This window comes from Mandrillus leucophaeus, unplaced genomic scaffold, assembly GCF_000951045.1.
Source record: "Mandrillus leucophaeus isolate KB7577 unplaced genomic scaffold, Mleu.le_1.0 Scaffold406, whole genome shotgun sequence".
Taxonomy (NCBI): Eukaryota; Metazoa; Chordata; class Mammalia; order Primates; family Cercopithecidae; genus Mandrillus; species Mandrillus leucophaeus.
Window position 1 is genome coordinate 838,691 of NW_012104321.1, and position 22,798 is coordinate 861,488.

The window sequence follows — 22,798 nt, forward strand, 5'->3', positions numbered from 1 at the left end:
GAATTGTTTGAACCTGGGAGGTGGCGGTTGCAGTGAGCCGAGACTGCGCCACTGCACTCCAGCCTGGGTGACACAGCAAGACTCCATCTCCAAAAAAAATTTTTTTAAAAAAGAAAGAAAGTACAATTTATTCTTTTCTTAAACTGTTACCTTGGACAAGTTACTTAACCTCCATGTGCCTTTGTTGTCTGACCTGTAGCTTGCAGATAATAATAACATATAATCTTGTTGGGAAGATTAAACAAATAAATGTTTGCAAAGCTTAGATTACAGCATGGCACCTAATATTAACAACATTTAAGTGCTACTGAATAAACAAATCCATTACTTTAAAGAATAGATTTAAACAATAGATTACAACATGAATTGATAAATTCAACACATAATTATGCTTACAATGTAAAATTTCATCCTACGCACCCAACATTTAAAAAAGAAAATGATAGAAACATCTGTCCTCAAAAAATACCTGTCTTTAATATCTGGTGAGAGAGAGTGAAGAATATAGGCAATTGTAATTCTGTCTAATAGGTACTATAATAGAAGTCTTCAAATATTACAGAAACACACAGGAATCAATCTGTCTACAAGTACTTTGATTTTTCCATCAATCAGGGGAACTCTTTAACTCAAATAATTAAAAATATTAATAAATGTTTATTTTAGATGCCCCTATAAAGCAAAGAGGTAAGGTATGCTACTTCACATTTTACAACAGGCATTGCCAGACTTTTGCTCATTAGAATTTCACTGTGTTGCTAATGTTTGTTTCACAGTTAAGAGAATTAGCATGCAGCAAAACATGGCACTTTTCCAGGGCTGGCAATCAGGTTTCTAGACTTCAAGTTTTCAGATCTTTCTTTTCAATACTGATGACAAAATTACTGTTTGAATTCCCTGTGATATTTTCAATATTAATTATTCAAATGTTAAATATGTTAATATTAAAATATTAACAGTAAATATCAAATCTAATTTTTAAAAATTCGATAATTTTGGACAGCTTTCATGGTTGGTTCTACCTTCTAAATAAAAGAAAATGTGTTCTACCTCAAAAGTAAACAAAAATTAACCAATTCTCAGGTATTTTTTGAGTACCTACTAGTTATTGCTATTCTAAACAAAATAGAAGACAAAAAAAAAAAAAAAACCAGGAAACATTTGTTGTAAAAGGACGTAATCTAACAGATGAAAAAAAAAAGATAATACTTTCTTCTAAAAATGAGCAAATAATCACATATTGTGAATAGGCAAATTTGAGGAAATATCTAAAAGCATAAATGCCATAGAACATTATGTATTCTTATAGGTCCAATCCCTTATTCTTATGCCCAACTTCCTCACAAAAGAGATATTAAATCTGTTAATTTTTATTGTGTTTCTTCTTGGTGCCCAGCATTATTCTACCTGCTCTACTTTGAAAATTGAATACTTTTAAAATGACCTTACAAAACAGGTGCTATTGTCTTTATTACATATATAAGAATACTTGATTTCAATAACAGTAGTACCTGCTCCTTGCTCCATGTCATCTAACTGCCAAATAGAGATGAGATGTTTTAGATTTCAAAGTTTTTGCTTTTTCTGCTAGTCAATCTCCCCTGGAAGGGGAAAAGTAGAAAATCAATATTGGGTTATATAGCATTTATTTATAGTATTACTAGAAGACTTATGCTAAACCTAAATTATAGAACATATTCAAATAAAATATCTTATGTATTTGTAAATTGATTTTTTTCCATGGGATGAGGTTAGCAGGGGGAATTGAAAGCTGGCAACACGCCTTTTCTGCATACATAAGAGCTACTTTCACAACAATGGTGATGCACCTGCAATCTTTTTCAGTGATCTGACAAATCTGTATTTATAGTACACTATAAAGAGTACAATGATAACTGTACTGCACTGGTGAGCTGAAACACTTCAGTCATATTATCAGGTTGTCCTAACTTATCTGAAAAATAGCATTTGTGTGCTCAATGTACAAAGGATTGTCAAACTAGATGCAAACATTACAATAGGATTTCTTGCCTTGACAGGGTAACTGCACAAGGGACCAAATATTATGACTCACTAAGGAGCAATAAACAGCAGAGAGATAAAATAACAACACTGTCAATCAAGGGCAGCAGATTCTCCAAGAATTTTTAAACATTTTTATTTTTCGTATTAAAATCCACTGGTTCTTGACGTTTGAAACCCTTCTTTAGTTGTTGTTGTTTTTTTATAAACCAGTGAATAATGAGCTCATATCTTTCCAAAAGGTTGAATAGAGATCATAAAAAAATACAGAAGGTTGATGGCAATCAGTCCTTTCACAAGGTACCAGTGATAGAGCATAGTTGACAAAACATCTAGTTGGCTGCCTTTCCACCAAGGCCCGGCAGTCAGAAAGGTAAATGCCCCCACCAACCCTCTAAGCTCTCTCCACCACTACCAGTGATAGACTGTTCCTCTGCAGCCCATGGGTTGTGGGTTATGTGGTCTTCCAGAGGGGAGGACCTAGGGCCATTTGAGCAGTGAATTCTGTACAGAGTGAGTGGTGAAGGCATAGTCTCCTAGTGGGTGGGAGCCCTTGGCCTTCTGGAAAGACATCTTATGGAAGGGGGAGCAGCTGGAGAAGGGATGTGACACAGTTCTCTCACATGCAGGGCCCAAGGCAAGAATCCCGAGTGCCCAGATCTAATGGCAATGGTACAAAGGGATAAATCCAGGTTATGTGAGCCCTGAAGTTTATAAAATCTGGAGGGATCTCAAAACACACACATACACACACACACACACACACACACACACACACACAAACACACACAAACACACACACACACACAGGAGAAAAGAAGGAAAAATTTCCAGGATCGCTTCTAGGGCTTTATATGGGGCCCAGTGTAAAGCTGACCCCTGAAGATTAAGCTTCCTCAGTGGTACAGCTAGTGTATTCCTGCTACCAGAGTGAAAGGTTGGGGGAGTGGTACTCGGTCAGAGGAGATTTAACTGGCTTTAGGGGCTAGTAAATGGGCCCACAAGTGATCTTTTCAAAGGTCTCCTTCTGGGCCAGTATTTTGTAGTTCCCTAGTCATGGTTGCAAGAGAGTCCTTTATCCCTCTTTATGGGGTATCCTCATCCTTCAGATAATTCACAAAAATACTACAGCCTCTCTGACTAACTCTAGAGTCCTAGATGGTGCTGCTTTCACAGCTGGCCGTTTTTCACCCTCTAGGTTTTCTGGGCAGTCTAAATTTCTCAGGCATGAATCCACATGTGTCCCTTGTGCTTCCAACTGCAGAGAACACATCTGAAGCACTGAATGATTCTTCTGAAAATCCACTATAGATTTGAGGTTAGAAAGTTTCTCCTCCCAACCTTAACTTCCTCCAAAAGCTGTGTAAGAGACCCATATTTAGGCAACAGCTTTCACCATGGAAATCTTATCTCCTCCCTGTTTTCCTCAGATAGTTGTTTCCACCCTTGAATTGACTGAAATCATGAAACACTATCCATTTCTTTTGAATGCCTGCATGAGGAAGAAGGCTGTTTCCTAATCATAGTATTATCCTGATATTTATGCTATCCATACCTCAGTATCGAATTTTTTAAATGGAAGAATTTGAAGGCACCAAGTGATGGAGGGTAAATGAAGGAAAATTGTTAGTAAAGAATCATAAGAATTTACATAAGAACCTAGGTGGAACTTACTTATATTGTGGACAGTTTCAGTAAGAATTAATGACAATGATTCAGAAAGGAATTTTATGCAAAGTGCATTTATGTGTGTGCATGTTACACTTATAGTTCAATTGATATAACACTCAACATAAATTAAAAGAATATCATGATTCTCCATTCATTAAACTATTACTAAATCAAGATAACATGTTAGGATTTTCACAATATTATATATTTATCATAATTACAATTAGTAATGAAGATAATTTCTCATTTTCATTCTTACTGCAAATACTTAGCAATGTATTGTAAGTTATTAGTTTAATAACTGTATTTAACTTGCCACGGCTCATAAATATATATTGACACAGTTCTCTTTTCACATTTCCCCATCCCCAATGCCAGCACCCTAGTCCAAGCTACTATCAGCAATCACCTAAATGATCTCACTGTAGCCACTCAATCTGTCCTCCATTTAGTAATGTACTGATAACTATTTAACTAGCTCTCCTGGAGAGGAGGAAAGTCCTCATTTGTAGAATTCCCAATGCTATGATGTAACTACACCCACCATGGCTGATTTCAAACTTTCAGTGTGAAGTCACTGAATCTAGAGCTGGGGAGAACTGCTATCAAATTGGCTCTCCTAAGCCAGCTCCATTTCACCACTACCCCAACCATACCTAATTCATTCTCTATAACAAACAAACAAAGTTTTCAAAAGGCAAATCTGACCATGTTGCTTGGCCCTGCTAACATAATTTGGCTTCCTTTTCCTCCCACAAGCCTTCCTTCAATTTCTCCACACTCCCATCCATCACAGAATACTTTAAGAAGCTATTTTGTTTTTTCAGTTAGTTAACTAATATTCTGTAGACGTTAGCTCAAGAGTCACTTCCTCAGGGACATTTTACCTGACCTCCTTGGCTATGTTACAACCTCTTACCAGCCCTTATAATGAGATTATAATGAGATACACCTCTACATTATAGCCACAGCTACACTTTTGCTTTTTTCTTTTCTTTTCTTTTCTTTTCTTTTCTTTTCTTTTTTTTGGAGACAGAGTCTTGCTGTGTCACCAGGCTGGAATGCAATGACGTAATCTCGGCTCACTGTAACCTTCACCTCCCAGGTTCAAGTGATTCTCTTTCCTCAGCCTCTCGAGTAGCTGGGACTATAGGCATGCACCACCACGCCCAGCTAATTTTTGTATTTTTAGTAGAGAAGGGATTTCACCTGCTTTCCAACACAAAATCCCTATCACTATGCACAGTGCCAAGAACAAAGCAGACACTCAAGAAGTACCTATTTTTGATAAATTAACAAATACATATCTGCCTAAAAGCATAAATAAATATGTTCCCCTGAAGATTGTCAAGGAAAATTGGAGATCAGCTTGTAATATTATTCTTTGATGTCTCTTCAATATAACTACAGAGTTTGTGTAACAACTTTAGGAGACTAAAGCGGTGACCTTAGAGACAGTACTTAACTGTTCCAAATCTAACATGTACTATTCATTCAGATAAATAAACAAAAAGAGCCGACAAAACTTTAAACCTGTGTGTTAAGTACCCTCTAAGAATAAAATAGGTTAGTGTTAGCAATTATTTAAAAATAAGACTTTTGTACTAAATGATAACATCTGTGACTTTTCAGAAGGAGCTTCTTGAACCTACTTCATGACAAGAAATTGAAGCATTACAAAGAGGTCTTGAAACTTGGAGTGAATGACAATACGTTTAAGTAATGCTTCATCTACGCAAGAGTCAACAATGAATCAAATCTATTCCTAAGGTTAGATTTATTTATATAAAATAATATAAAAACGTGGACATGGACAAAGAATAGATTAATTTTTATTTTACCTCTGCATTTCTAACTTTACAATGGGCATAAAAATCCCTTCATTTCAGACTTTGAGGTATGGTATGTACAGAATATTTGCATTTCAACAAGCATATTTCTCACAAAGTATTAATACAAAATATAATCCAAAGCCAATCATGGTTATTCTTTCATTCTCTTCAGAGTTTGAGCTCTATGTACATTTCATGAAATGCTCATTTACATAGAACCGACTTGAGAAAAGTAGAGTTTTGAGGAACATGCTGAGTGTAGCTGGATATTTGGGCATACTTTTAATAGTAGGATTTTTATGAATTTATAATTCCACTCTGTGTGTCCATGTGTGCCCATTATTGAGCTCCCAATTATAAGTATGGATATGTGATATTTGATTTTCTAAGTTATTTCACTTAGGATAATGACCTCTAGCTCCATCCATGTTGCTGAAAAGACATGATTTCAGTCTTTTTTTATGGTGTATATATATATCACATTTTCTTTATCCAACCATCTGTTGAGGGGCACTTAGGTTGATTCCATGACTTGACTGTTGTGAACAGTCACTCTCAAAGCTTTGACCCCAGCATTCTATGCTTATGATTAAATATTTGAAAATTGTACATTCTTTTTGGATTACATAGAATATTCTATTTTTTAGCAAGTTTTTCTTTTCCATATGAGTTACATATCAAACTAAACTCAGAAGTGAAGTAAAATCCCCATCTTTGTTTCCTGAATTAAGATGAATTTTAGATATTGCAACAAGTGGAACGCTCTGGTCCTCTCCTACTGTAAGGCGCAATATAGCTTTCCTTCTTAAAGATTTAGATAGTTTCTCCCTATCACTTGCTATGCTGAAAAGTTTATACTTCATTCCTAGTAGGAGTTCCTAATTCTTATTTCTCCTTATCAAATGTCTAAAAACTAATAAATACATGAGAATATTTAATCACAAATTGTCAAAACTAAAATATTTATCATCAGAATATAACTAAACATTGGTTAGATAATACAAATATCTCAGTCATAAAATGTTTTTTACTTTCTAAAGTGATGTAATTATGTATTACATATTCTTTCTTATGTACAGTCTTACATATTCTGAGATGACTATTTCAGTTAGTCTTAGCAACAAATTTACTGGGTTCTGAATTAGATGACTCTATGAATCCTATATTTTAAAGAGTCAATGATTTATGAATTTATATGTGAAGACTGTAAAATTCAAGGGGAAAATTTACTTACAGAAGTAATTCCATCCTAAATTAAAAAGAAATATTTATTATCCAAAGACAATATCTCAACTTCTAGCATTAGTTTTATATTGGTGGGTGATTATTTTATGTCTACTATTTTTTTTTTTTTTTTTTTTTTTTTTTGAGATGGAGTTTCGCTCTTGTCACCCAGACCGGAGTGCAATGACACAATCTCAGCTCACTGCAACCTCTGCCTCCCAGGTTCAGTGATTCTCCTGCCTCAGCCTCCCAAGTAGTTGGGATTCCAGGTGCCTGCCACCATGCCTGGCTAGTTTTTTTGTATTTTTCGTAGAGACGGGGTTTCACCATGTTGGTCAGGCTGGTCTCGAACTCCTGACCTCAAGTGATCTGCCCGCTTTGGCCTCCCAAAGTGCTGGGATTAAAGGTGTGAGTCAACGTGCCCAGCCCTATCTAGTATTTTTTTTCTTATGGGAAATCCAAAATACACAAAACTGATATCATAAAGGGCTTTAGTAACTCCATTTATAAACAGTTGATGTGGCTATTTGACAATTATGTTTGTTGCAAAAAAATTACACAATTTATATGTTCTTGCCTCTCTATTATGTTTTAGGCATTGCATTATGAGGTAAAGTATCTCCCACATTAAAAAGAAACAAACAAACAAAGGTTAAGAAGGTTTATTTATTATTTATTTTAGAGACAGAGTCTTGCTTTGTCACCCAAGCTGGAGTAAGGCAGTGACATGGTCATAGCTCTTGGCAGCCTAAAAGTCCTAGGCTCAAATGATCCTTCCCCCTCAGCCTGGTGAGTATCTGTGACTACAGGTGCAAGCCACAGTGCCCAGGGGTTAAGAAAATTGGGGGAGTTGGGGGAAGAATCTGCCCAAGGCCTGGATTCCTAACCACTGAGTTATACAGCCTCTCAATAGCACAGCCAGAACAAATAACATAAAATAAAATTAAGTAGGTAAAAAATCATTTAAAATAAGAAATAAAGATACATACATTATATTTTAGTATTTAAATGTTTATGATTTAAATATAATAAAGAATTCTGACTTTTAAAATTAATGGTGATAATATTACCTATATTGAACATCCATTATTTTGACACCTCATCTATCTCTGCCTTCTTTTATCAATATCACCAATATGTCAATTGTGGAATCACTTTTCCCCTCCACATTTCATTCTGTGTTCCAGGGCTTGTCATGCAACAACAAATTATCTAGTCAATCACCACTAAATACTTTTGGATATAGCGATTGTTTCAGAATTGCCATGTCAAACAAGCCAAGCTAGTCAAAGCCAATCCAATGACACTCAAATCTGGGTTATTTTTGCTTTGATTAAAAGGAATGAGAAATTACCTCCTTCCACTGGATTTGTGGAGAAAATGAAAATCAATCCCGGTTCCTGCTGAAGGCAGCAATATCACCACTAGAGGATCCTCCCAGAAAATGAAAACCCCAGACAGAAGAGTCAAGCAAAAAGATGTAGATAGAGAGAATGACCCTTGATGATATCATTTGAGAACCAAAACTGTACTTGAAGAAATTGCTACCTTTGTACTTTATAAATTACATGAGCCGATAACCACCAGCACTCTTGATTCTTTTTTCTGAAACCAGTTAACATTTGGCTTCTGTCATTGACAAGAGTTTTGAGTTAATCACTATCTTGGCATTTATACTGTGTTGTCATATGTTCACACCTATCTTTTAATTCTTGAAATAATAGTGTGAGGTATGTAGGACATAAACAATTTCCATTTGATAGCGCCATCATTAAGATCACAATTGAAGACAGAAGTTATTCATTGAGACAAAATAGAAGAGATTATTTTTTAATGCACAAAATTTATTTCTTTCTTTATACTAATATTAACACATTTATTATAAATCACATTTTCTTATCAGTTATCTAATTGATTTTACAAGGCCTTGAAAAATTAAATGAACAACTCACTGTTTGGAAGGCTCAGGAAATTTTGGTTCTTCTCTTTTCTTCATTTCTATTGTTGGTTCCATAGGAGTAAGAACTACTGCAGCACATGAGACGACAGAGTGATGCGAGTCCTCCCGGCAAACTGTTTGTTCAAAAAAACCGAGAAATTGTAAATGTCAAAATTATTTATGAACTAGTCTCACTTCTCCTTTTTTCCCTTTCTATATTTAGTCTAATAAAAGATCTAATTCTACTAAAACATTAATTATTAAATTATCCTTAAATATTTTCTGCTCTAAGTCTTTTCACTCACTAGCTATATGACCTTGGGCAATTTTTCTTTTTTAAAGCCCAGGATGGAAAAGGTATTGCCAACAGTTTATAGTCCTTTTCTAAAACAGCTTTTCATCCAAGAATGAAAAGTGCACAAGTTATACATATACAGTTAAATGAATCTTTGCAACATGACCACACCTGCTAAGTCAGCATCAGGATCAATAAACAGAGCATCACCAGCACCCTAAATCCTCCTGTGGTACCCCTTCTCAAACACTACTGTAGCCTCTGAACTTAACCACTATCATCATTTATAGAACCATAAAGAAGTTTTGCCTATTTCTGACCTTTATACAAACGGGATCATATTCTTTTGGGAGCATTTTTTTTATTGTTTGTTTTGTTTTGTTTTGTTTTGTTTTTTGAGATGGAGTTTCGCTCTGTCGCCCAGGGTGGAGAGCAGTGGCACGATCTTGGCTCACTGCAACCTCCGCCTCCCAAGTTCAAGGGATTCTCCTGCGTCAGTCTCCCGAGTAGCTGGGATTACAGGCACCCGCCATCATGCTGGCTAATTTTTGTATTTTTAGTAGAGACGGGGTTTCACCAGGTTGGTCAGGCTGCTCTTGAACTCCTGACCTCATGATCCGCCCGCCTCAGCCTCCCAGAGTGCTGGGATTACAGGCATGAGCCACCGCACCAGGCCCTTTTTTTTTTGAGGAGTCTGGCTCTGTCACGCAGGCTGGAGTGCAGTGGCATGATCTCAGCTCAATGCAACCTCTGCCTCCCAGGTTCAAGTGATTCTCCTGCCTCAGCCTCGTGAGTAGCTAGGACTATAGGCATATCCTATGAGGCCCAGCTAATTTTTGTATTTTTTAGTAGAGACAGAGTTTCACCATGTTGTCCAGGATGGTCTCAATCTCCTGACCTCATGATCCGCCCACCTCCACCTCCCAAAGTGCTGGGATTACAGGCATGTGCCACCACACCCGGCCCAAGCATATTCTTTTATGTGTTTTTTATTTCATTCAATGTGTGCTTATAAGATTCATCTATGTCTAGTAGCAGTTGGTTCATTCTCATAGCTGTGTGGCTTTCCACTGGTGAATATACCACAATTTCTTTATACATTTCATTAATAATGAACACAAGCTATTTTCAGTTTGGGGCTATTTCAATTGTCTATGAACATTCTTGTACTTTTTTAAACAGTGCACAAACACATTTATATTAAAAAAAATCAAGAAGCTGTAATCGTTTCTAGGATATACTCATGTTTTATGTTCTGCTTTAGTAGCTACTGCCAAATACAACTCAGAACTGTCTGTACTAATTTGCATTGCCAACAATAGAGAAAGAGTTTCAGTTGTTCCACATCCACACCAACACTTGGTTTTGTCATTTTTTTCTTATTAAAGTTTTAATATTGTATTAATTTTCTATTGCAGCATAAAAAATTAACACAAACTTAGCAGCTTAAAATAACATCCATTAATCATTTCACAGTTCTGGAGATCAGAAATCCAGCTAGGTTCAACTGGGTTCCCTGATTAGGGTCTTACAAGGCCAAAATCAAGGTATCAATGAGTCTGTGCTCTTATCTAATGTCTCTGTGTGAAGAATCCACTTCCAGACTTACTCAGGTTAACAGAATTTACTTCCTTCCAGTAGCAGGATTCCAGTCTCCTTTTACCTTGCTAGCTGTTGTGTCTTAGGGACCACTCTGAGCTTCTAGGGTTACTCACAGGTTCATGGCCTATGGCCCATCCATCTCAGCACTGGGGAACATCCTTCACATTGAAGCCCTCTCGTGCTTTAAATATCTCTGATTTCTTCTTCTGCTGCCAACTAGGGAAAAAAAAATTCTTTCTGCTTTTAAAGGGCTCATGTGATTAGGTTACGTCTACCTAGATTATCTCCTTTTTGATTAACTCAAAGTCAACTTATTAGTAGCCCTAATTACATCTGCAAAATCCCTTTTGCCAACTAACAATCACAGCAGTGATGCCCTATCATCTTCCCAGTGAAGAAAAGTTAAGGGCTGGAGTCATGTGTCATCTTAGAATTCTGCCTACCAAAGCCATTCTTTTAAGTGTATAGTGGTATGGCATTGTAACTTCAATTTATGTATTTCTGATAATGAATGAAATTGAATACATACAGTGTATATTCAGTCCTCTTTTTACATGGTTCTAACATGCAAAAATTTCAGTTACATGGTTTAGTTAAATAACACCAGTCACCCCCCAAAAACAGGGTTCAAATTGCAGTTCATATGGTATACCAACTGTGAGTAATTGTATAAAGTGCAAACTTCTTTAGTAGCACTTCAGTACACAAATCACTATGTAAATAAAAGAGGTACATCATGATCAGTGACACACACATCACTTCTTTCAAATTCTGTCAATTATTGATAACTAGGCATTACTTACTCAGTTCAAGCACATAAATCATAATGTGTAGTTGCATTGCTTCCTTGTCCCCTTGTGATAAATTTATGTGACATTTTATAAAAAATAGACAATGTAAGGAAAAAATTTGCCAATGAAAATGAAAGTAGAGAAAATAAAAACTGATAGTGAAACCCCGTCTCTACTTAAAATACAAAAAATTAGCCGGGCATGGTGGCATGCATGTGTAGTCCCAATTATTTGGAAGGCTGTGGCAGGAGAATTGCTTGAACCCAAGAGGCTGAGGTTGCAGTGAGCCGAGATCAGGCCACTGCACTGCAGTCTGGGCGACAGAGTGAGACTCCGCCTCAAAAGAAAAAAAACCAAAAAACAAAAAACTAACAACAACAACAAAAAAATACGGAAAGTCCTGGCTGGGCACAGTGGTTCACACCTGTAATCCCATCACTTTGGGAGGCAGAGGTGGGCAGATCATGAGGTCAAGAGATTAAGACCATTCTGGTCAACATGGTGAAAGCCTGTCTTAGCTGGACGTGGTGGCACGTGCCTGTAATCCCAGCTACTCAGGAGGCTGAGGCAGGAGAATTACTTGATCCAGGGAGTCGGAGGTTGCAGTGAGCCAAGATCGCGCCACTGCACTCTAGCCTGGCCACAGGACGAGACTCCATCTCAAAAACAAAATGGATAGTGCTGGAAGTGATATTTGAATCAAACAAAAAAACGGAGTGCGACAAACAGGAACAGTCAAGTTTTAATTACTCCATTATTTAATTTTACTTATAAAGCTAATGTTAATAATGTATAAAAAATTTTATTCACTTATACATTTTATAAAGGTAAATTATGGAACAGCAGACAATTATAACATAATGTAATGTAAAAAACATGAGACAGCGCCAAGTCATTCCATATTCAAATAGATTTGCAGCATCCATGGGTTGAAAAATCAATGATACATTTTTCACGATTATTTCCAACCATGGATATAAATAACAGTTTGAGGCAACAATATAAAAAGCTATATCCTAAATTTGCTCTTCTGTGAAAAGAATTTTTGTTGTTAATGTATTGCATGAAGTGCAGAATATTTCATCTTAGGCTTCTGTCACTAGAGAGTATCAGAGCAAGGCTAACTGTAAAATAAAAGTGCCCATTTATTTCTAGACAGATGAGGCCTTTTGGCCAAGATCAGAGTCACTTAACAACTACTGGAACTGCACCTAGTGGAAGTCAGTTGTCAGTAACCATCAGTTAATAAGAAAAGGATGATTCAGGCCTGAGAAACCAATGTTTAATTACAGGTTTTAAAAGAAGAAAAAATACGTGATAGTCACAAAAATTGCTCATCCTAAAACTTGGTTCTAAGCACTAGTCTTATTTATTTCTAGATAGTCATTAAATATATAAACACCAAAATGAACAAGGCTTCCAGGGACCACTCAGTCAGAGATCTGCAAACCTCAGGGCAGTGTAGAAATCATTTTTAGCTTTGAAATGAAGTAGTCTGACCTTGTCATGTAACCTTTTATTACACCACAAAAACTATGCTATTATAGGAAATGACTTTCTATTATTGCTGTATTCCCTAAAATGTTTCTTTCAGATTCATAATAAACTGAGATACAAAATCTAAACACTAAAATTTTAAACTACTCCTTTTCTCCAGTTTGGCTACATCAAAATAATTTTATTTAATTACTGAATTTCAATCATTGTTTTACTTTTTAGTTTATAAAATCATTGCTAAAGCATAAAAAAGCAATATATTTTATATGTTAATAAATTTCACAAAACTACCAAAGATTCACCAGAAGAGGCATTTTTGTCTTTCATGTAAAATTAAAACATTTAAATGACTGAAAGTGCCTAGAGCAGTTATAAGTAATGTGTCTTTGATATTCTTGCATTATATTTTATTTATACATATTTATTACATTTGAGATCACCACTCCAGTTCACCAAAATAGTTTACTATCAATCAGCAAATTGCAGCCTTAAAAAAGAGAATTTGCTTTTGACTTGGTAGAGTGTTCACGTTTCCATTTTCTGTTCCAAATATCCAGGATCCATGTATGTACCATGGAACAACCCACTGAGAAAGCTTAACCTAGCAAAAGAATTATTTAACAAACATTTAAATTACATGATAGACACAATTCTGCACTAACTGTGCATTGACTCTTGCTGTATTGTTTTTACCCTTCAGAAAAGTTCTATGGCATAAGTATTATTATTACTGCCATTGCACTTTTCAAGGTCACACAGTTTGAGTATAGAAAACCCTGAATTTGATCTATCTGTCACTAGTCCTCATGCTATTGAACATACTTCATGCTGATTCTCATTTAAATATATCAAGTGCTCTGAAGTACTAGTGTAAATGTAATAGTTTATCTTTTTCAATTGTTTATATTCAATAATATTCCTACATCTGAATTCTTTATTGTGAGAAAAACTGTGCAACCACCAAGCAGTTTGTTTGTACAACCATATTATTTAAGACTGTATTTTGAACAGCCATATTATTTAAGGCTAGAATCACCTTGAGATTTTTTTAAGATGTGAAAGAATTGCATAGAAATTATCAATATCTTAAAGTAAAACCTTCTGAAAAATTAATTCATATCAGAACATACCACAATTTTGACTCATCATAAAAATACTTTGGGTTCTAAGTTCTGTCCTTCAAAATGACTTACAACAATGTTTTTTCTATTGTTCCACTGGAGAATGAGTGTTTTGCATTTGTTCTCCCATTAGTAAACTATGAATAATAATCTTGCACTTGGGTGGTGGTGATGATTAAATGAATTAATGCATGTAAAGTGCTTAGTATAATGTCAGGAAAATGATATTCTTTTAAAATGTTAGCAAATATTATTTATAACTGTTTTACTTTACGAGATGGTATCTTATTATTTGCCCAAGCTGGAGTCTAGTGGCTATTCACAGGTGCAGTCATGATGCACTACCCCTCAAAGTCCCGGGCTCAAGCAATCCTCCTGCCTCAGCCTCCTGAGTAGCTGGGACTACAGGTATACGCCACCATACCTGGCTGATTTTTTGTTGTTGTTTGTTTGTTTGTTTTATATGTCAACTTGGCTAGGCTACAAGCCCCAATTATTCAAACACTAACCCAAGTGTTGCTGTGAAAGTATCTTCTCTACATGTAAAGTCCATAGTCTGTTAGCTTTAAGTGATATTATCTTAGGTAATCTGGATGAGTCTGAGTTAATCAGTTTAAAAAAGCTTAAAGCAGAGTTGAGGCTTCCTGAAGATAGAAATCCCACCCTTGTCAAAAGTTCCCTCCTGCTCTACCTGATAGTCAGCTCTACATATTTTGGACTTACCTAACCAGTCCCCAAAATCACATACGTTGATTACTTGTTATAAAAACAAATAGACAAAATAAACTTCTTTATATCTTTTACTGACCTGTTTCTCTGGTTGATAAATACATAAGTTAACAATGACATTTTGGTATTAAATATCAGTTTTAGTGAACCAGTAAGTATTTTCTTCTAGTGCCCATACAAAGTTTTCTGATGAAATAGTATTAATCCAGAATTGGAAGAATTGAAAAAAAGAAGCAGTTAAGATAAAAGTCATTGATCATGACTGTAAATAGCACACACTGAGCCAAAGCAGGCATATATATTCATTCCTTAGTAGCATTAATTGAACTATTTCATATCCAGACACTGTAGTAGGTGCTGAACTTGTGAAGATAAAACACAAAATATTTGCCTTGCAGTAACTTAAAGTGTACTAGGAGATGATACCATTTAGAAAATGTAATCATAGAAGCCAGCCAAGTAAAGAAACTGGCAGGATGAAAACAGTACAACTGCTGCAGTCTTATTTACTCCTGTTACTTAGTAGAGTGCCAGGCACTAAAAAGGCACTCAATAATATTTGGTAAATGAATGAGAGACTGAAGAAAAATGAAGTGAGGCATGGGGGAAATGAAAAGATGCTAGCCAAGCATAGGAAAAAGTGTGCTAAAAGGCAACGAGATATGGGAAAATGTTGTATATATTGAGAAATGGAAATAATTCAATGTGGTTGGGGCCTAGATAAGACACAAGAAGGTGAGGAAGACTGAGCTGGAAACATAGGTCACTGGCAATACCTTAAACACCTTCTAAGCAACTTAAAAACATTAGTATTTGTTCCTAAAGTTAATGGGAATTGATATCAATCATTAAACAAAGAACAACATGATCAGCTTTATATATTCAAAAAAATAGCCAGGGCAACACCTAAGTGCAGGAATAAGATTGAGTGAAACCACTGACAGCACTACTGAAATAAACAAAATGAGAAATGGTGAGGGCTTCTTATTATTTGAAGTAGCAGTGTAGTGGACAAGAGGGGAAAAAGTCGAGTGCACAGTATTCAGAAATGTTAACACTTCTGTTTCAAATATACAGTCACAGTCTATATCTACTTATTTGCTTTATTAAGATGAAGTACAATTCTCAGTACATTACAAAATCAGAAAACACAGTGACAGTACAGATGGGTGTGAGAGAACAGCCATCAAAAGAAGAAAGCAAAGACCTTCAAATTATTAGAAGACAATTTAGTTTACAATTTAAATTAAAAAATATTCTGTACAACCATATTATTTAAGGCTTATATCATCTTGAGACATTTGTTAAGATGTGAAGGAATCGCATAGAAATTGTCAATATCCTAAAGTAAAAACTTCTTAAAAAATAACACAGAAAAACAGATGAAAATAAGTATACCCTGGAAACTCAGACAAAACTACAAAGTGTAAATGAAAATATTAAATTTTGTCAGGCTTACCTCACATCATCCAAATTCCAGTAATTTCGTTGCTATGTGCCAACAGTAACCTTTCATTTTATGACAGATGGTTGGAATATATCAGGTCTATTATAATTGAAATTGCATATTTTCGACCCATTTAATCTCAATTTTTTTCTTGCCTTAGATTTTGAGTAGTTCTTTTCAAATATTTCGTTGAGAAATTTTTTTCTAGAATAAAATTGAAACCTCACAAGTGATAGAGAAAACTAGCAAAAGTTATGAATTCCATTTGTAAGGTTATCGATCTTATTAAAACTCAAAACACTTTAGTATATTTGGGGCTGGCAAAAAAGTGTCCTTCATTTCAAACATAAGCTGACATCGCCAATGATGTTCTTGAATGTTGAACACGAAACAAGCATTTATAAAGTCCCTACTAAGTGTAAAGTTAAAAATATTATGAATAAAGTGTCATTTATTTTAATAAACAGAAAATTAAGTTAAAATATTGTCATTACGGTGGGCACTAATCCAGTATGACTGGTGCCCTTTTAAGAAGAAGAGATTATGACACAGACAGACACAGTGGAAAAAACATCTGAAGACACAGAAAAAAGCCATCTAGAAACCAAAAAGAGAGGCCTCAGGAGAAATCAACTGCGCGGACACACTGAATTTGAACTTCTAGACTCCAGAACTGTGAGATAACAAATGTTTGTTGCTTACGTCACCAAGACAATAATACCTTTTGTTATGTCAGTCCTAGCAAACTAATTTAAAGAGCATTTTAGGGGGAGGACTGGAGAATTACTTTTACTAATACTAATAATTAAATAAAAAGATCTCAGAGTTCTAGTCGAAACTCCCGCCTAATGGCTGAATCTACATTGCTACTACTCCTATCCTCTCTCATTCCAAATATCTCTGACAGATGTCCAGTTCATACTTCTATAATTCTAACGCTGGAAAATATGTTAACTTGTCATTATGGTTCCCTCCTTCCCAATGTGACCTAAGCTTTTAGGGTATTTATAACTAGATTGTGTAGAGTTGTATGAATTTGCATGTGTTTATATCTATATATATGTACACATACATACATACACTATCCATATCTATATATGTACACACATGCACACACGTATGCATATATTACATACATAATATATACTTTAAACACATACATATGTTTAAAACATGCATACAATAGACAGCATCAGAAAGAACAGAATCATAAACAATTATTATTGCTGATAAACTAGATATTAAAAACTTTATCAGCATTTTCTCCATTGTATAGCCACTATTTAGAGCAGAAGACGTTACCTAGGTTAAGTGTTTTTCAAGCTTCCATCAAAAGTGATGTGTAAGAACTGTAGCACCACTGGAAGTCTGTGAAGTCCTTCATCACTGACACAAATTCCACACATAATATTAGAATGGCATCAACATCTGTAGTCTGCTCCTTCTAAGTAGTTCACATGAGAAGGTTTATGACTTATTCATTAAAGATTTCATTTTAATATTGGCAGGACCATTAACACTTATTGTGGCAAGGCCGGGCATGGTGGCTCACACCTGTCATCCCAGCAATATGGGGAGCCAACGTGGGTGGATCACCTGAGGTCAGGAGTTCGAGACCAGCCTGGCCAAAAGAGTGAAACCCTGCCTCTATTCAAAATAAAAAAAAAATTAGCCAGGCATGGCATATAGACATGGCACATGAGCAAGATTCCATTGCCAAAAAAAAAAAAAAAAAAAAACTTATTGTGACAAGACTCTATTTTCTCAAGATGGCAGCACCAATATACATTCTGATGGCAGCAGTGGTCCATGTGGTGTGGTAGCTGTGAAGATGCTGGTTGCAGTGTGGGAGGTGTAGCTGGGGCTGTGCACACCATGGAGTAGGTGAGAGGAGGAACTCTTGGGAGCCCAGGAATTCCCCTGACCTCAGCAGGCTCCCACTGTCTGAAATTTCCTTGAATCTGGTGCCTGCTCCAATTTTGGAGCAAAGTTGTGACAAAGCCTGGGCACTACCATGACCCTGCTGGGTATACACATGCTCAGTGTGGCACCAACATGCCAGAACCCTGCTGCCTTGAGCCCCTCTGGACTTTGGGTGCTGATAAGCATGGAAGGGAGGCAAAGGGGAGGCCTACGGGAAGGTTGGCACAGGTCTGCAGGCTGTGGATGGCAGGTTGATGATAGCAGAAAGCAGACAGGCTCCTGGGTGGAAAGAGGTGGGTCCCTGGTGAAGCCTCACCTTTATGCTGGGGATGGCCTGAAGCTTGGGTGCCAGGCTGCCAATTGCGTGAAGCAGAGTGGAAATTATGGTGCTTTTTCCAGGTCCAGCCATGGCCACCCATGGACCAATCAGCACATACTTCCTCCTCCTTGAAGCCCATAAAACCCTGGATTCAGCCAGACTTGTAGAGACATTGGGAAAACCTGCCTGTGGGCTGGAGCTACCCACTGTGGGACTTCTCTCAGCTGAGAGCTGAACAGATCTCTGGATGACCTACTTGTAGAAAGAAGCTACCCACTTCAGGTCTCTTGAAAGCTGTAGTGTAGCCCAATAAAACACCTCTTTGCCTTGCTTACCCTCCAGTTGTCCGTGTACCTCATTCTTCCTGGAAACAAGACAAGTACTTGGGACCTGCTGAATGGCACAAACAGGGCTGAAACATGCCCCCCAGTCACCATGTTGCAAGCATGAGAAGAGAGAAGAAAGAAGAGAGAAAAGAGAAGGAGAGAAGAGCTGTGGCCCTTTGGGGAGTTCAGCTCTAGGAGTTCCCTGAGCCAGGGCTCTTACACCCTATTTGGGGCTCTGCAGTTCCTGGAATCTCCAAGCTGCTGGGTGATGAAGTGTTCCCTGGTGCCTGCAGTGGAAGTCACCTGTGGTACACCTCGTCAAGCCATAGCCTCACAGGAAACCAGCGCCTATGTCAACACCTGGAGCTGCCCACCAGCCCCAGCAAGTGTGCCTTGTTGTACACAGTGGCCGGACCCTGCCATCGCTTGCTTACACACTCCTCACCATTTCATGCCTGGCTCACCATTGTCAGGCATTGGATCTGAGCCAGTAGTACAAGCCGAGTGAAGACTGCCAGGCCAAGTGAGCAAATCAAATCCAGTGATCCTGAGCAAAACTCAGGCAAAGACACCACCAGCCACAGAGATTTATAGCTAGAAAAGCAACACTCTGAGGATCCTATGACATTTTGTGGGGCTCATCCAGGATCTGCGGAAGGGTGAGTAAAAGCAACCTTGCTGCTTTCTGTCCTTTTTTTGGGAATCCCTAAACTCCACAATAACCAAACTGAAAGAAAAATGCCATGCCTTTGTTAGCCAGTTAAAAGTGACTAGTATAGTTTCTGGCCTTAAGACATGAGGACAGGCTTTCTGGGGAGGACACTGCCAATCCTCCATCACCCTGGGGTGCTGGGAATGTTGGCTTTGTTCCAATCCAGTTTCCCTTCATGGAGGTCTAGCCATCATGTGGGATCAGAAGGAGGTCCTGGGGCAACTGAGGGTATCTGGTTAGGCTACATCTCAGTGTTATCCAAAGGCCTCTGAACTAACTCTAGTCCCCGACTGCCTATTAGGGTGTCAGCACTAGGACATCCCATCTTTCCTATCATTCTTCCCTTCTTTCATGGCTGTCATGGCTCCTATCTCTTTTTTACATACAATGATAAGGGTGTTGTTTCAAAGTACAGAGATAATAATACTGGGTAGAATAAGCACTTGGCTTGGTCATCAGAAGTGTAAATCAGAACAATGTGATGTCTATCTATTCTTAGAAGCAACAAGAATGTAACAATTGAGAGTTTTCTTTCCCCTGTTGAAGGAACCCATTTGCACAGGGCAAAAGATTTTTCCCCAGGCACCTTCCCCTCCCCTGAAGTTAAATCATCCTTTTGGGAGGCATCTTGTTAGGCCAGGTGCCCAATTCCCAGGACTCCCTTTCTTTCCCTTGTTTGCAGAGGACCTGGTCCCACAGCTTCACCTGCTTATAAGAAAGAAGCAAGAGATGGGCTGCCCCATCAGTTACTGGCTGCAATTTGGTGAGGGTCGCTAATTTAATGGGTCTATACACTATCCTGAGGCAATTTTTTGTCCCAAGTTTAATTTTGAGGCCCTAGAAAGGAAAACTAGATGTGAGAGATCCAAAGGCACATGACAGTGAAGTTTACAGGGCACAGCGCAGGTGAGCTTGACTAATTCTTGCCTATTAGGCCCTCCTGCATCATGGATGGAGGTCATGCTCCCACCCATGGCATAGATAAGGTCTAGGGAACTCAAAGGTTATCAAAAGCAGGAGGATTAGGCACCATATAGGTGAGTGTGAATATTCCTCTCGGGTATGCCTCCCCACTTCATGGGTGAAGTCACACTTGCACACATGGTCAACACCTGCAAAGATCACTGGGACTCAGGGATATAAGGTCAGAATAAAGAAAAGGATGCCCTTTTTTCTTCCCCTCATCTACCCTGGGTATTCACTGTAAAGAGAAAGGAACAAAGGGATGCTTTTCACCCCTCTTTCCTGGGGGGTAACCAACCATCTTCAACCTGCACTCCTCTTGACTGCATCCTGAATCACTGAGATCCCTTTGACCCTCAGACTCTGGAGAGAAGAAAAATGACATTTTCCTCCTCTGTTCTCTCTTCCAGAAGGGTAAACAACCATCTTTAACCTATATACCTCTAGAATGTATCCTGAATCTCTGGGACTCCTTGACCCTCAGACTCTGGAGAAAATCTGCCTTATATTCCTTTGCACAAAGGTGTGGCTGAATTATGTTCTGCAGGAAGAAGCATGGCCTCAGAAATGAAGCATTAATTTTAATACCATTCTGCAGCTGGAACTTTTCTGTAAACATGAGGGCAAATGGTTCAAGGTCCCACATGTGCAGACTTTCTTTGCCTTGCACGGAAGTCTGGACTTTTGCCAACATAGTAGGATTGATTCTGCCCTCCTGGTGGCCATTTCAGAAAAGCTGCAAGGGGCAATCCCAGGGAAATAGAGAAGCAAACCCCAGAGGTACCTCCATTGGAGGAATCATCTCCTTCCACTTCCCTTATCCAGGTTCTCTCTAAGCTTGCCCCATCCTAGAAATCTTAGTTTTAGGCACTTTTGCTCCACAAAAGGTTGGCAAATATAGTCTCATTAAGGTTCAAATTTGCTTTTCTCTATAGAACTTAAGGCAGATTAGATCTTGGCAAGTTTTCAAATGACCCTGATATTTGCATATAGAGGCTTTCCAAAATTTAACCAAAGTATTTTAACTCTTCTGGAAGAACATTATGTTACTTTTGAATCAGATCCTGACTACTGTCGAAAAGCAGGCCACCCTGCAAGCAGCAGATAATTTGGGGGATGAGCTTTGTATGTCATATAGTGCCAGGGAAAGGAAGAAGCCTTATCCAATTAGAAGAATAGTGGTACCATTGGAGGATCATAAATGGGATACCAATGATGAAATGGGAGAATGGAAGAGGAATCACTCTCAGGTGTGCATACTGGAAGGCTTATGAAGGACTAGAACTAAGCCTCTTAGTTACTCCAAGCTATACATGACAGAAAAGGGATTCAATGAGAATCCCACTGCCTTCCTGGAAATGCTAAAAGAGGTCTTGGTAAAGCACACCTCTCTCTCTTGATTCAGTTGAGGGATAACTGATCCTGAAGGATAAGTTTATTACTTAGGCAGCCCCAGACATCAGGGTGAAGCTGCAAAAGTAGGCTGTAGGACCAGACAGTACTTTAGAGAGCCTACTGAAATTGGCCACCATGGTCTTTTATAATAGGGATCAGGAGAAAATAAAAAAAAAAAAAAAAATGAAACACAAGAAAAGGCAGAGGCTCTAATTGACTCCTTGCAGGCTCACAAACCCCAGAGTGCCTAGATGTACCTGCTAACTGCTACAAATGTGGCAAGCCAAGGCACTTCAGGAAAGACTGCCCAGGCAACATGAGAAAGCTACCTCAACCCTGTCCAATAGGTAATGGAGACCACTGAAGGGAAGACTATCCCCAGAGACAAAAGTCATCAGGTCCAGAGCTAGTCTCTCAAATTGTCCAGCAGGACTCACACATCCCAGGGCTCTTCTCCCTGGTTCTGGTGGTCCAGACCACCATTACATTCCAGGAGCCCAGGGTGAGTCTGGAAGGTGAAGGGAGGAAAGGGGACCTCCTCCTGGACACTGAAGCAGGCCTTTAAGTTCTCCGCTCCAATCCAGGCACTCCCTACTCTCTTAGCATGACCATAAGGGGTGTCTCAGGAAAGCCTTTAACCCAATATTTTTCCCAACCCCTTAGTTGTAGTTGGGAGGAACGCTTGTTTACTCATGCTTTCTAATCATGCCAGAAAGCCCAACTCCTCTCTTGGTCAGGGACATTTTGGCTTGTATGGGAATCACTATCCTTATGGCTTCAGGACGGACTCTTTTTCTCCCCCTCATAGAGACCAGTATTAACACAGAAGTCCGGGCAACTCCAGGGAAAATTGGCTGAGCCACAACTGCCACACCGGTCTGGATCCACTTTAAGCATCTTACCTCCTTCCCTAACCAGAGACAATATCCTCTGAAACCAGAAGTTAGGAAATGACTAGAAACCATCATTGATAACTTGAAGATGCAGGGC

General features: G+C 38.0%; 1 protein-coding gene across 2 annotated transcripts in view; it reads right to left on the minus strand.

Moving 5' to 3' along the window:
* The window catches only part of CCSER1 (coiled-coil serine-rich protein 1), a 721,948-nt gene that overhangs the window by 492,227 nt on the left and 206,923 nt on the right, over positions 1–22,798 (minus strand). For both annotated transcript variants that reach the window (XM_011992176.1, XM_011992177.1), the window contains exon 5: positions 8,702–8,822. In XM_011992176.1, coding sequence (XP_011847566.1) covers positions 8,702–8,822 — 121 coding nt within the window. The remainder of the gene's footprint in view (positions 1–8,701; positions 8,823–22,798) is intronic.